Here is a 16,207-nt window from a genome sequence, read left to right on the forward strand (position 1 = left end):
ATTTATGGATTACGTTAGTCATGCCCTGTGGATAAAGAGCTCCAACGCTGGCTGCTGTGTCACTTCATGAGGACAGGGGCACAATTCTACATGAGAAATGTTCAAGTTACTTTGGGTTTTAAATGTTAAACAGACATCCAACTCTGAAGAACACCTCATACCGACTTCACAGTCTGGCTTCACACATACGTCTCCTTGGCTGTTCCATTTCTAGTCTAAAATGGCAACATTTCATCTGTATATATCATTGCTGTATTATAATGTGGCAGAGACAGTCTGCTTAAAGACAGATGTTTAACTTACCAAAGAGACACCTACATAGGAAATTGCCATTTACCTGATAATTTGGATGATGCAGGAAATAATCCGGACATCCGGCCACAGCCATGTTTTGTGTTTCTCAGCTCTTTTGTACAATTTGCCTGGTTGGATCAGTGTCGATACAAGATGGACAGAGCAGAACCTGCAGAGGAAGAAGAGCAGACAAATGGAGGTTAGTGGAAAACTACAAAGGAAGAAGGGAAAGGGTGAGAATGTCCAAGAGAGGAAGGAAAAAGGAAGAAGAGGATGATGACAGTAGGAAAGAGTCTAGGTTCTGAGGAGACGGATATAGCACAGAGCACTTCTTAACCCACATAGACGCATAGTAAACAACAAGCGAGGAACAGTGGTGGGTTATATATTGTTAAGCGTAACAATTGAATCTTATTCAAAATCTACATTAGTACTGGAAAAACGATGATTTGTAACAGGAGCATCCGAAAAACAAATGCTTTGCAACATGAAGAAATATTTAGTAAATGGACCAATGAAAATGACCTTCTTGGTAACTAGACTGGCACCAGTCAAATTTAGGGTAAAGTGCATGAATTGGAGCCAAGATGAACCATAACGGCTTATATTCAGATGATAAAAGCTAATTTAACTTTGCACTACGATTGCAGCACAGTTATGGAGTAAATAGAAGTGCGCTATAAAGACGTCCTACACCTTATGCACGTCTATTATGGAGCCTGAGGACACAGACACAGACACAGCTGCAATTGAAGTTGCACCTCGGGGGACTTTAAAGGTGTTCTTTTTGCTCTACTGTGCCTCCCTCCCGGCCATCCTCGGGTCAAAATAACCACAACCTCAACAACATGGACTTTAGTCTATTTGAACTCCTTAAAGCGGGCCTATTGACCTCTTGGCACTGAGGCCACTGAATAAACACCTGTAAACACCGTCCCAAAAATAGCCTGCAGGCACCTCCCCGGGTCTTAAGTTAGTGCCCGCAGTATATTTGGAGCCGAGCAGCTCGGGCTCACAACTGTGATGGTCTTTTATGCAGCAGTTCATGACCCAGTGTTGGTATTTTAAAAATAGGGCCAGCCATTTTATAGACAGCTAATATTATCTCATGTTTGAATTAGCGGTTTGCGAGCGGGCAGCCCTCGTGGCTGCAGAGTGTGTATATGTGTGTGTACATTTTTGCCTGTACATGTGCTTCTGCGTGTTTACATGTACTGTATGTGCGTGGGCTGTGTAAAGCCTCTATTTTTAGGAGTTTTCAGGGTCTTTGAGAAGCTCTATTTGTGTTCCCTCGAGTTGTGTATGTTGCCGCCTCTGACCGACTTAGTCAGTGGTCAATGATAGGACCACTGTGTCCCCAGTAGAGTCAACTACCACACTGCATACTGGACATACCGTTAAATTGCAAAGCCCTCTGACAAAGATGATGCAGGCGACTTGACAAAAAGGCAGAAACATTAACCAACCGTTGAAGTCAATCTCTAATAAGACAGCATTGGAAAAGCAAGAGTGTTTATAGTTACAGAAATTGTCAAATGCAATATTGACGCCGTAAAGGGTGTTAACCCCTTCAGACTATAAGGCAGAACATTTAGGCAGAGATCTAATTGAAACATCTACTTAATCGTTAATGTGTTACAATCAAAATAATAGTCCAACTGTCTCCTGACAATCCTGCAAAAAACGGAGATACCTGGACCAGGTCGACAATCCTATCAAAAATGATTCAAAATATTGTTCATTGTCTCAGAAATAAATGTACTTTATTTAGGCTGCCATGAGTCCTGCCGTTTACCGTCTATCACAAGATGAATGTCATAGTGGAAAATGTGTCAGCTGATGAGATAAATAAATCATAAGTCATTAGAGCGCTCCCTTTCAAATTTATTTTTAATAATTAAAGAGAGTTTTAAACCTCACAAATCTGGCTTGCTAATAATGACCAGACTATGAATGCATTCTAAACAAAGAGCCTGGCTCCACGATCACTAAGGCTGCTGAAAGGGCTTGCTTGTAATGAGTGTGTGTGTGTGTGTGTGTTATTATGTCAGTCCATGTGTGTGGCCTGGCCAGCTGGCATGCAAGGACAGCTCGCCTATTTACACATTATTTACAGACACACAGCTTAAAACAAAAACAAAACAAATGAACATCACCCTAATCTGCCCGAGGAGTCCCTCATTAGGCTCCACACACTGGCTGACCACAGTAGCTGAGGCTGAACTGCATGCGTATTCGATTTCAGGAGTCAGGAGGTTGTGTAAGACGGACAGCAGCAGACTTCAACTAAATACATTCAGATTCAAACAAACTGGCTGTGCCTCACTGAAGCTTAAATCCTTATCAAACCTTTTATTTTACGAGGATACAATACATTACATTAAATACCACTGAATTCAACGTACGGCCTTTCAACACCACCGGTATAAATTCTGCTTCTTCTGTGCGTGCTAAAACATGGGAAAAAGCTCAGGCCTTCCACGTAGCATTAAAATACCTTGGAACCCAAGTATCAAAGTGCTCATACGTGCCAGAGTGACTCTTGGTGACTGATATATTGACCAAACACACACGCACCTATGCTTAATTGCTCCCTGACACAATCAAAGCCATTCCAGTGCAGGGATTAGACCCTCTCAGAGTCCTTTGATTCGATTCCTTCCACTCGAACAGTGTACTGAGACCTAACATCTCTGACCCTGACAGTGTCTCCGCAGTAGAACGGGGGACTCTGGGGCTGGGCGGCTGTACCCAGCGGTGAGGTGACTGCATCTGGATTAATTAAAGTGATTTTTTTTGCTCAAACTTGCATGAGGGAGAATGTTAGCTGCTGGACTTCAAACGCAATAATGTCTATCATGCATCATGAATCCTTTCCAGAACTATCCTGGGTGAGACTTCACAGTCAATACACAACACTCTACTGAAGGTGTTCTGCACCTGGTGGTGTGGAAAATGTTTAGTGGGCAGCTTATTTCATTTTAAAATGTCCATACTGGTGGTTGGGCCCATTGTTTTTTTTTTAAATATATGTATCTTTCTAAGTTAGGAAACATATGCAAACATGATCTTTGTGAAAAAGGGAGAATTATTCTCCAAAGCTCCATTCTCCAAGTGTCACATGCCTGCATTTCACACAAACACACCTTCAAGACAGATTCTAACTTCTTTACCTCACGATGATTACGTACATTTAACAAAACAGGATCATAATGTGGACTATGATGTTTTTTTGCTGCCAAGATCATAGACAATAACTCAACAAACATACAGGCTTTAGAAAACAGTCGGTGAGTAAAGCCTACTCACTCAAAAGTCCGTTTCATTCAACTGTAACTGTGCATATATGAAACTATACGATACATTATATAAAATTGGTAGGAGAAACAAATTCACCATTGTCATTGAACTGCAGTTTGACCTCTGAGTGTTGCATACTGTGCTGGATGTTACATACACATAAATGATGAGTCATATTGAAACTAAACATGTGAAGTGTGAGGAGAATATTTGTCCTCTGCGTATTTTCACTAAAGGCAACACATGCAGCACTAACTGGAACAGCGTAGCTGCTCTGGAACATGTCCTGGTGGGCTAGCATGCTTGGTCACTCTTGGGGGTTAATGTGCTGATATACATGCTTACGTCTCATAAAAGGTCCAGCTTTAACATCCCCAGGTGATAAGCCCGGCAGAGAAGCCAAAGGCGAGGCCTAGGATCACCAGAACCCTGGGCTATTTAAAGTAAAGCCTGATTGAAACAGTAGAAACATTTCCCTGAAGAGTTCTCCTCTTTTACATGGTGGTGGTGGATCAGTGGCTGGCCAGCTCGCCAGAACAGAGATGGGTGATGGGAGGACTTTAGAGGCTGAAGGACCGTGCCTCTGCTTGCGACCAATACCAAGAGGGTAAATATGGGATACGACGCAAATGTTCGGATCCAAAAAGGGGGCGAGGGATTGCAAAAGCGAAAAACAAACTTTAAGACACACGTTTGCAAGAATATTTTTTCTTTGCAAATGATAAAATATACAATTAGAATTGCGTATATCAAATCTCATTGTGGTTTTAAAGAGACTTATTTATTTAGGCCACAGCTTCCACACACATTCAATAACAGGTTATTAGGTTGTTCCCCTCCCTTTCCAAGGAGTCCAATAAAAATGCCTCGAGTGGAAAATGGAAATATTAAACTTTTAACCTCACATACTGTATGCAGGCCAAGCCTGAGACAAACGAGTGTCTTGTGAGCTGAGCAAACATAAGTTGTAAACTAAGGAGCCAGTTTGATTTTTTTTTGTCTGCCTGCCTGCTGGTCTGCTTTCCTGCTTGGCTTTTAGTCAGTCAACCTCTCTGTTTACTTGTCTGTGTATATACATATTGTCTACAGACGGTCTGCCTGCCTGCCTGCCTCTGTACATTTCTGCGAGGCGTTCTCTCCTCTACGTATGTTACCGTCCTTTCCTTACTGGGAAAACATTCCAAATAGTTTGGGTTATTTATAGCGGGACATCCAGAAGCTTACTCTTGCATGAACCTGTGCAGTGTACAAGTGAGCCAGATGCTAAAAGACCTCTGCTAAAGTTCCCGAAAGCATACCTTTTTGTAATGTTTAAAAGTTCTCCGACTTTAAACTTTGACTATAAAATCAAAGACATGCCATGTGGCTTAAGTATCAAAGGACCGTGTGTAAATTCACGACAGCCGTTCTGCTGTTGCCAAAGCTTTTATTGAACCAAGGCAGTGTTACTTTGGAACAATGGAAACACAGTATTACGGTGTCTGTATCTTGTAACTTGTTGGAACATAATTGTTTAAATTCAACCAAACAGGCCTTCAAATATACAGCCTGCTATGTTACTGTAAGTATGCATGGAAGGTATTACTTGCAGAAGCATTTAAACCCCTCACTAATGTGACCTTACCGATAGGGATACTGGTGTCATGTGTCTCCAGTCTGGGCCTTTCAGCAAAAATAGCACAGGTCAGAGTGATGAGGCATTCAGTTTTTTTTTTAATTAAAACACATCAAATCTGTAACAAAATAACCCTTCAAATAGCCTCCCTACATTACATGTAAACCCCCCGCAGCTCAATGTTAGCATCTGTACATTATTGTCAAATATGTTCATCCCAATCAACTTGACTTCAGCTGATTGGACTGGACACAGCTTAACACGGGGCTCTTCAGCTCGGCTCGGTCATCTCTGGAATGCAGAGAGCACATTCCTTCCATATAGGGCACTCGGTGAAAAAAAACGTGCAACATAGTGAACCCCGACCTCGCGAAATGGATTGATTTGTGGGCCAGCCAGGGATAGTGTGGATGGTGTTGAAAAAAAAGGCGAGGACCCTATGGCAGAACGTGTGTGTGTGTGTGTGTGTGTGTGTGTGTGTACGTAAAATAATCGCAACACACACTGATTGTAAGCCTTTTACTGAGGTATCATGAGGTCAAAAGGGCACTTTTTTTATGCTTCTAGGGGTCAGCTTGTGTCACGGAACAAAGTGCTCCTACACCCTGGGGTAGAGGTCTGCACAGGTCTGCTTTTTTCTATCTGACACCCAACTGCTCCTGCAGGATTTCCGACCATTACGGCCCGCTCATGCAGGGAGTCTGATCCCTCCCTGATCGCTTGTGTTCTATTGAAAATCTGTCATGGAACATTGGTGCAAACCTCAGCAGACTTTTTTTTTATGAGAAAAGCTAGCAGGTGCCCAGCTTGTCACTGAGCTATGTTGATAAGTGCTGATCGTTAAAAGTAAAAATGTCGAGCTTCTATGGACGTCTCTGTAACTTCCTTGATGCACATGATTTCCTGGAAGGTTGTATATGGTTTAGTGGAAGATGGTGCATTTGTATAAGGTTAGGCCTAATAATAAACAGGCTCTCATGTTTTCATGTATGAAATTTCATCCTGTGATGATGATGCTGACGACACAAGAATGAACATGTCCTATTCTTGTGCGTCGGGTCCTGTGTTATCTGTGGAATCACACCGCAGCTCGGGGCATCACTGAGACAGACAGTACAGCTGAAAGAAGCTTGACATCACTCTAGGTGAAATGGAAGTGTCAAAGGCCTCGGGAGAACGAGAGCCACTGCTACACTCGGAGGGAGCTGCGAGTGCACAAGCATGTGCGTCCCAGGATCTGTGTGTACACAAGTGTGAATGCATTCAACTGTGATTTATAGTAGATCTAAACTCACTACGGGTTTGTCATGAAGTCTTTAACAGTTTCTCTTGGGGTTGAGGTAGATATATCTAAATGAAGCAGATGGCTATTTAGCTAGCCGTAGGTGCTTGTATGACCCTATGCAACTCTAGCTATGAATTTGAGACATTTGTTGTCACACATAGCCAGTTGATGTGTGACAGCCTGTCCTATAATCTCAACAGACCAAACACAGGTGAAATGAGTCATTGAGAGATGATACAGGATAGCCAGGGTGACAAAACAAAGCCATACATGTCATGGTTCATCGTTTTATACTATGTCTTGTTTTTGAAAAAAAACGATATTATATTTAAAGCTGCTCACATCAACATTTGTATGTTAACAATTCACCCAGGACTCTGAAACTGGTCACATCTCTCTCTAAAGTATCACTCCCGCCAAACCCACCCAAGCCTCCCTTCCCCCTGATTCCCACTGTAAACCCATGCTTCACTGTAACGCATAAGCTACCTCCCTCTCCTCCAAACCCTTGGCCAGCCCCAGCCCTCCACGACTCGACCCCTACCCTCATCCTGCACCGCTCCAGTCCAGAAAATAAACAGCGTCTTAATTTAAGAAATGAGATCCAACTCGGTGTCTGGGGACTTGTGGAGAGCCCATTGAAGTGAATGTACTGACCGTAACCCAACCCCGAGAGAGGGGAGGTCAATTATTCTACTGTATATGTTTTTAACTCGCCAGACGCCTTATGTGAGAATATTTAGCCCGACGCTGTGGGTTATCAAAACTTCCTCTGGTGAGGCGACCTATAGAAATGTGCTGTTGTGAGACAGGGAGTGCTGTGGGTGGAAAGATACGCTGCCTGCTCTACTGTATTGTTTTGCTGTGGGCCAGAGATTCGCAACTTTTTTGAACTTTTGAGCATTAAAATAGTTTAGTCAAGTCATTAGATTACATGAAAGAATCACATTTCAAATCCACTGTAGGCACTGCAATAACAAACACTGACCACTGATTTAAACTTTTGGTATTCCATGTCTTAAAATGACAAATGAGGTTGTCAGAGTATGAGTGTGTGTGTGTGTGTGTGTGTGTGTGAGGGCTGGCTGTTGTTTCTGCGGCAATGCAACACTGAAGACAGGAGAAAGAGTCGAACAGAGCATCTCTGTCTCCTGTTTTAATCAGCAGATTAGATGGTAGTCACTCCTCACTGGATGTGCTTGTTGCACATGTTGATTAGTCATTAATTGGCAGCTTTCATTATTTGAGAGCAGCAGCGTAAAGTGGGGCTATAAGAGAGGGCCTGATGTCATGCCGGTGGAGGCTGAATAGCACCAGTCTATTAGAGAAAGGCCTTTTGGGAACGTGGACAGTGCCTAATTGGATGAGGATTTCATTGGGCTGCTTGGGAGCACTGGTCTTATGCAATGGCATAGATGAATGGACGGAGCTTGGGAGCAATTGTGCTTGTGCACAAAGTTGGCTGTAATGGTGGCCCCCAGAGGGCTGCGTTAGATGGATTTGCCTTCTCATGACGCCATCTTTACTACACCTGCCGGTAGCACATAACCTCTTTCAATGACCGATGCTGTGAAATACAAAGAACTGTTGCATTAAACCTCCTTTTAGTCAAGAACGTAAAGCTTTGTTGTGGCATGGCGTCATTATCATCTACGACAAGAGGAAACATCAAACCCAAATGGAACTGACCTTGTCGGTAAAACATTTAACTGGTATCAGAAAAGAGCTGGAGTTCTATGTGACCCCTTGAAGAGAAAGGGGAACAGGATTTATTTGGCTTACTTACTCTAAGGAATGCTAACAAACTTGGCTAGCTGAAAATCATATTAAAAAGGGCTTAACGAAAGTCCTGTTCCTAAGTACCTAAGTACACGAGTCTAAGCCCTGATCGCTTCTAAGTCTGGGTATAATACTAGAAAACCAGAGGGCAGGAAATGCAATTATGTACAACAAAATACGTGCATACATGGTCAGAAGTGCTGTATTTGGAGTGTGAGAGGGAATCAGAATTAGGTTTAGGACAGTGCTATAATTCAAGAACAGAAACATGGCTGTGTTGTCGCTATGGGAATTATTTCTGGGGGGGGGGGGCCTTTTTGTTTTTAATGGTACGGTACATCTACCAAAGCCAACTAACCATGGTTTGTTTTGATTTGGCATTGCAGATTCCAGCTGGTGAGGTGAGACAGACAGACAATCAGGCAGTTAGAGGGACAAAGAGACAAAGATAAACTGAGGGACGACAGATATGTAGAGATAAAGGCAGCAGAACACAAGAGCATGGGTACAAATGGCGTACATGTGTGTGTTGGAGCAGTGTTTCCCAAAGTATTTTTGTGGGGACCCACTTTTTAAAATGACAAACCATCGCGACCCAATTCCCAATAGTCTATATATCCATCATGAGGAGAGCGAATCTGTGCGTCAATCAACGTCCCTGACCATTTTTACTGCCATTTCCACATCACCTTACATTATCTTTAAGAGATAAACCAGCCATGTCTAAGAGATATATACGTTTTATATAAATGATTAAAAACATTAAAAACATACACACACCTATAATACCGTAAAAATAGGACATACATCATTCTTTTCGTTTCCTGTCATCGGTGAAACAAACGCTAGCCTTTCACATCAGACAAAATGTTAGGCTACAATTATAACAATACGAATGTTCAGGCTCCCTCATGTGGCTCAAATGTGGACTGCAGATATAAATGTTAAATAAAACACTATGGAAGAAATTCTGCCATTTTATTTTGGCAAACCAAATAAAATCTCCTGCGTCTTTGGGACTGGCGGCGTTAATGAGATGGTTTCGTCTGGCACATCACCGTGCCTCCACACCACATTACATGTGGCCACCCGAGCATGTGGTCCCTCAGGTGTTCAGTTACCTACAGAATGAAGGCAACATTCTTGGCTCTCACGCAGGCTTGGGTTTCAGCCACATTTGGACTAACACCAGAAACTTTGGTGGTTTGACAAGCGAGCATTGCATCACCTTTGGTCACAAGTGAAAGCGGGGAGAATCGGGTCTGTATAGATCCATATTTACAGTACGGAGGGGGAGGATGAATAATAATACCACAAAGTTTTCCTCTGGCAAGGATTTCACTTCTGTCCTGACTCCTTACTCAGCAGGACATGATTACTCAGCAGTTACACTTGAGATACCAAGAACATAAAACATTAATTGGCCTGTGATGTCAACAATAAGCGGTCACACGAGTCTTAAGAACTATTAACTTGTGGGTTGAAACAATCTAAATAGAAAACATGTTGTAGCACGCTTCAAGGCCAAGTATGTGGTAGGCCAAACATTTTAACAGAAGAGAGAGGAGTATTTCTAGAAATTAAAACTTAAGTTTGTATTGTTTATGCAACAATACAAACTTAACCTTTAGCCAAAATACAAATAACAGTCCCTGACTTCGGTGGTTTACTTTTTGACCACTGACAGCCAGCTGAGCGTTTTGGTACAGATGGTGAAGTGGCTCTGCTTTCCCGCCGGAGTCAGTCGGCTGACATGAGCTGTGCTGCGGTCCCCCAGCAGGCTTGGGTTAATGGTGTCATGACATCAGGGAGGGGGTATTAACGGTGTATAAGCCTAGACTAACTACTGCTGAATGACTGCTGGCTGACGCAAGACCCAATGGAATGCTGCCTGGAGCAAGACCACAAGCTCTTATACTGCCAGAACCAGCTAAAAGGATATCTCTGCCACTTTGCCCCATAGACGGCAGCTGCAACTATAGGCATACAAGCGAGGGCGACCAACCTCGTGTGCATCAAGAAAAAGTGCTTAGGTTGAAAACGAGGCTCCGGTTTTTGGTTATGCAAGAAATCTCAGGAGTGATCACTGCCAAGCACACAGTATTTCAATGGAAAACCGCTGGAGTACGAGCAGCAGCAGCAGCAACAGACTTTCTCGAAAGACAAAACAGACAGGCCTGAATCCTCGAGCGAGTTGAGTATAGCTCATTGTGAGTATAATTATGTGCAATAAGTGCAGTCAGCAGCCCTTTGGCAGCCTGCAGTCTCGCAGAGTTCATGCCCCGTCATGCCTGTGCTTACTGAGCATGGACTTGAAATAGCAGGACTGGTGCTGAGAGAGGAGGGGGGGGGGGGGAGAAGCCACAGCAAGAGCGGTTGTGCACGGAGATGTGACCAGAACATAATTAAATGAAATAAATAATTGGGAAGGGGCAAGGAAAAGAGGGATCCTCTCTGGCTATAAATGGGAGAGTGTCGGAAAAATTGCACGCTTGAAAAGACACAACTATGGCATGTTTTAGACCGTGTGTAGCAGCGGCCGCATGATCACACTACTCCACGTATAACCACACTTTAGAGGTTAACACGCAGGCAGGGCCGCGCTTGTGTGCAGTAAAGTGCCCCAGTGTTTGCTGCCTAGTTGAGTGGCGTATCAGTGGTGGGCCAGATTGTGCGCTTCGCTTCAGTGACTCCAGCAAAAGTTGCTCAGCGAGCTCCTTCATCATGAAACGTATGTTGAAGTTACATTGAAGACATATTAATACATTTAAGTACATATAGGGTTTTTAATAATCCAATAGCAATCAAGCCAGTAAGTGTTGAATGACTGCATGTGCTCAAAATCACCAATATTAAGACATGGTTCCAGCTTGGTCTTGGTCCCGAGCCACCTATGGAAATGGAAGATCAATAGCTCTGCCTGTTGAGCTGACAAACTCAAATTTAGTGTAACACAAAACTTGAAAACTCAGAGAGACCTTTATCCCAGGACTCCAACAAGTTTATCCCCTGAAAATGTGCCCTGACCGAACAGATTCGGGATGCATCCCCTATACAATCTTACCACGTGCATCAGTCCCTACACGAATCCTTCCCTGATCTGCATTGTGAACACACAGGGCAACATCGATATAGTTCCCAGAATAATAAATTGTGTTGGTTGTGCAACTTTCTGCCGAGACCACTTGCAGCCAATAAAGAGATTGATTTGGAAGGGTGCCTAAATGACAGGGCAGATTAGAGCACGCATATCTACGAGTTTCTCTGTCAAAACCTTTACACGTAAAGTTAGATTAGATAATGATCTCTCTCTCATCCATGCACGCGTTCTATTAGTATTACCATCATTTTAAACAGGGTTCCTCACAGTATCGTACAGCTGAGAAATAATATTGCGTCGTTGACTTAAGATGACTTTTGTTGCAAATATCACCACCAAAGAACAGGAGAGTGGTGCACCGTATACGGGTAGCCCTCGGTGGGCATTCACGGTATTTGGGCAAAAGCTGAATTTAGTGAAAGGCTTTAAGGTGAGTCAGTACGCCAATGATTCCGAAAGATTTGCACGTCAAGCAACTCACATCATGGAGTTCAATATGAGAAAACTCCCTCTGGGAGTGCTGCTGAAGTCATATATTGATTCAGTACTCCAGACCTGCACAAGTGCACTGATAACGCTTATTACAGTCCGCTCGGTAATTAAAAACGTTTTTTTTTCTCGAATTGTGTAAAAACTGTGGTTGTTTTCTAAACTGATTCAACTCACCAATTCCTCACTTTACTGGGGACCCCCTGGAACCCACCCACGGATCCCCTGGGGGACCCCGGAGCCCACTTTGGGAACCACTGCAGTAAGGCTGCTGAGTATTCCTGGGAAAACGCCCCCCAAAAGCAAATGCTGGCAAAAGGATAAGGCGATAAAAGGAGACTGTCGAAACTCTCACAGAACTCTGAGTGGGTGGGGTGGTGGTGGGGTGGTGGTAGGGGGGCAGCGCGGGGAGCTGGAGTCCTACTGGATAGAAAGTAGGCTATGGGCCAATGTAGACTGTTGTTACGCAGTCGTAAACAAGACAGGCTGTTTGTATCCAAATATTGTTCCCCCAAGAGACACTCCTCACCGTAAAGGTGCAGGAAAGTGCACGTGATTCTGAAGCGTATCAACACGCGTTACCAACCCCGGAACAGTCCACGGTGGAAGCGTCCCACTAGTGGGAACACGGTGAAGTGAATACAGTGGAATGCAACAGCCCGATCTTATGAATAAACTTGTTTTCAAAGTTCAATGACGGGTTTTTTTTTAGGGAGGAGATGCGTAGACCCGGGGTCCCGCTAAGGCGGTTGTGCGCAGTGCCAGTCCCGCACGTGTTCCGACCCGAAAAAACAGTGCGTGTCATCAAAACAGCGCGTTCAAACTTTTTTTTATTACACGCGCTCACTGCCCACTCTCAGCGGACTTTTTATTCCCATACCCCCACCCCACAACAAGGAGCATAAGAACATCGCCTTCACCCGGTAACATGCACTCACCTAACAGCCAGAGCAGTTGAGGCAGTCTACGACCCTCCGAGAGAGACGCGGAGGGGCGGTCAGGAGATGAGGGGGGGCACTCAGGCGGCGTTGGATCGGACCACGGTGGTCAACATTCCCGGACTGGACAGATACACAGTGGCAAGAACAGGAGGAGGCGAGAACTGTGGCCGCAAAGACTGCAGGCAGCTCATCTCCTGCTGCTGGGGAGGATACACACACACACACACACACACACACACACACACACGCACACACGGACACGGACACGCACGCATGCACGCAGACGCGCACACACGCTTGCAAACAACACCTCCCCCCTTGAGAGTAGACCACGCCCACAAGAGAGGGGTGATTAATGCGGCGTTCACGTCTTGTGGGAATAATGGCGTTGTTCGGAGGGTACCGCTGTTGCGTTTGAGGCGCTGTCTTCACGGGCGTTTAGAGTTGAGTGTGCGCCGTTTACGACACACGTAACGGCTGCACCTTTACAGTGAAACAGAGCGAATGAAAGAGGGCGTCGTACAGCGTCCGTATGCACGAGGTTTTTAAGTTGTGTGTTCAAATTGTTGAGTTGTTTTGACAAACTATATGTTTTTGTTTATTGTTGCTCAATACCAAATGATTACTCTGACTTTTCTCGTACACCAAGGTGTTGCAATCCCCTCCTCTGTATGGAAAATACATTTTAAGTATCCTCCATCAATCTTAGTAGTAGTCACCAGTAGTGACACTGATAATTCCTGTCTTCCTTTGTTCATTTTATGAACACCCTTTAAAAAGTGCATCAAATAACTCAATCAGCTCTTAACGGCTCTAACACAAGTACTATAACATTTATATTGCTATATTTCATACCTCAGTTTCCCATACAGCAGATCTAAGGGACAGGTTACTTAAATATACTTAATAGTAAGCAGTTAAACCCTTTGGACACTGATTTAGGGGATCCCACATAACATGAGCTTGACTTTGGTCCGCCCAGGTTTAAATTCAAATTGTATTTACATTTACATAGGACATAAGTGATATGAAAGCAAGATGGGAGATATAATGCGTATTGTTTACTTAAAATGGATGTGTTGGATGTTCAGCGTAAATCTACCGCTGTTTAAGGACCATGTAAATAAATATGACTCAAACAAAGTTAGGACAGTTGATGAACAGTAAACGTTTTCATAAACTGGGTAAATGTATATGTTAACTGGCTGTAGCAAAGGGGCAAATGTTCCTGTATTTATATGTCAGTGTTACAGATTATTACCTAACCATAACTTGTTAGGTAATAAAGTTGATGACCAAGGTGGTCACATGTCGAGAATGAAGTATGATACACCAGGAGACTAAAGTTAAGGTCAACACTCCACTTTGAACTAAAAGTCCTGCTCTGACAAGCACAATCACATATCGAAACACTCGTAGCTGTGAGGTATGTCGATTGCACAACTGGGGGTCTGGTGCAAACCTCATTGAACCAGAGTTAGCTTCCTGGCACTGTTGTGTTTTGATCCTTCTTAGCCTTGTAAGGGCATTGCACAAGACCTTCGGATGTTTATGTGACCGACAGCAACAGGTGTAAATTCAGCTCATGTGTTATTGGAACTTAGACTGGTAACTATAGTCGAAAACATATCGAGATAAATAAAACATTTAGGAGGAGTGACACGCACCGAAGGCAATGACTTGAATTGAAGCCCACGGCATTGTCGGATAAAGCTCTGCCTCGGGCTTAAGTGACACCAGTGACACTGTTCCCCTTTATTTTTCATGCATGCGATATTTCAGACTTGGATTAGCTTTAAGTGATGAGAACACACCATGGGAGTCTTCAATGCCAAAGGTCATCATTCCTGATATGTGTGTATGAGTCTGGATCAGGACAACAGGGGGCTCACACTGTGTCCCCTCAGTGTGTAAACACATACCCACACACACATTCAGAGAGCAGACATTGTGCAGCCATTGCATCACACACACACATACAAACACACATTATTATGTCACTCATATTCAGGGTGCCACAAAGCATTGTTCTTGCGAGACTGGCGAGGAGACGTAAACTAAACACACATTATGTTGATTTGGCCTCATCAGACATTCAGCATCGCACAGGGCCTTTTGTTGCAATTGATTGATCAGATACAAAGTAGACTACCCAACATCAGAAAACAAAGTCAACACAAACCCCTGCTGATGGTCGGTGTCGCTGTGTCCATCACTCATAGGTCGGCCAGTTAAGACTAACAAAGCTGTGTAATGTAAGCCAAGGCAGTGGGGGAACAGCTTTCTCTAAAGTGGCCTGCCTTAGGCCCAAAAAATGTGAAACCGTTATGGCAACAAACTAACCAATAAGGTTGGTAAAGGCGTAACTAAAGCCAAACCTAAATTGAATCATTTCTGTTCTACAATGTGGTGTGATCTTCTGGTAATCCTTGATCCAGATGTTGTTTACGTTGCCAGTATGATTAAAATGGTTTGGAACTGTAACACAGGCACAAGCTTGAAACACACGCACATACTCCCAACAAAAAATATCACTCACACCCACTCACACACAGAGACATCCACCCACCAGTATACGCCCTTCAGAGATTTGTAACGCAGATTAGAACGACTGGAGAGTTTTGACCCACAAAGGAGCCTGTGGTCCTGCAGGAATTTACAGCACTCTCCGGGCCAACGCAGCCAAGATCGCCCTTACACACCGACTCATTCCACTGCTGGAATTCACTAAACATCCCTGGAAACCAAGACATTAAATTTCAGTAATTCCCATTTTATCTGGTAACACCTTTGCGGTCAAAAAGAAGATAGTTATTTAAAGATAAGTATTTGTTTCTGGTGGGCGAGCCGATCGTTTTATCTCACTCCTCACACACATGCCAGCCAATGAGATGATTTTAACCACCGGACTAATGACAAGACATCTGAGATTAATCCACCTATGTGTGTCTCTGATTCTGCACTGTGTATTTCCGTGTGGTTTTGCAATTTATGTGGATATTTGCATTATTCAGTTGCTTCTGGGGGGGAAGCTGGAGGGGCACAATGACTAGTTTTTCGGGTAATCAGGAATGCAGGTTTGGTTGAAGTTCTGTGAGAGTCATTTTGTGTGACCACATAGTGATGAGTCAGGGGCATGAGCTGCTGCCTGGAATAGTAGCTCTTCTGTGGTGTGGCAAAGAGAGAGAGAGAGAGAGAGAGAGAGGTTGCAATATAATTCATAAAGGACAGCAGGATGACCACAGTCTGCATCCGCAGTGCATGGGAATGGCACAGGCACATCAGAATGAAGCTTTCCACAGCAAGGTTCATGTCTAACATTTGTCCAACTGCTACTTGAGAGGGAAAGAAAACAAAATGCAGATTCTTCTTATATAGAATGGAATGTCAGTTTTCACTTGATT

General features: G+C 43.8%; 1 protein-coding gene across 1 annotated transcript in view; it reads right to left on the reverse strand.

Moving 5' to 3' along the window:
- LOC142938161 (growth factor receptor-bound protein 10-like) overlaps positions 1–12,997 on the reverse strand; it is a 58,702-nt gene extending 45,705 nt beyond the window's left edge. The window contains exons 1-2 of the mRNA XM_076081406.1: positions 12,801–12,997; positions 338–463 (exon numbers count right to left, since the gene is read on the reverse strand). Of these exons, the coding sequence (XP_075937521.1) occupies positions 338–388 (51 nt within the window). The 5' untranslated portion in view covers positions 389–463; positions 12,801–12,997. The remainder of the gene's footprint in view (positions 1–337; positions 464–12,800) is intronic.
- Positions 12,998–16,207: the final 3,210 nt, after the last annotated feature.

The sequence above is a fragment of the Anarhichas minor genome, unplaced genomic scaffold (genome assembly GCF_050575085.1).
Source record: "Anarhichas minor isolate MPS153535 unplaced genomic scaffold, ASM5057508v1 ptg000080l, whole genome shotgun sequence".
Classification (NCBI taxonomy): Eukaryota; Metazoa; Chordata; class Actinopteri; order Perciformes; family Anarhichadidae; genus Anarhichas; species Anarhichas minor.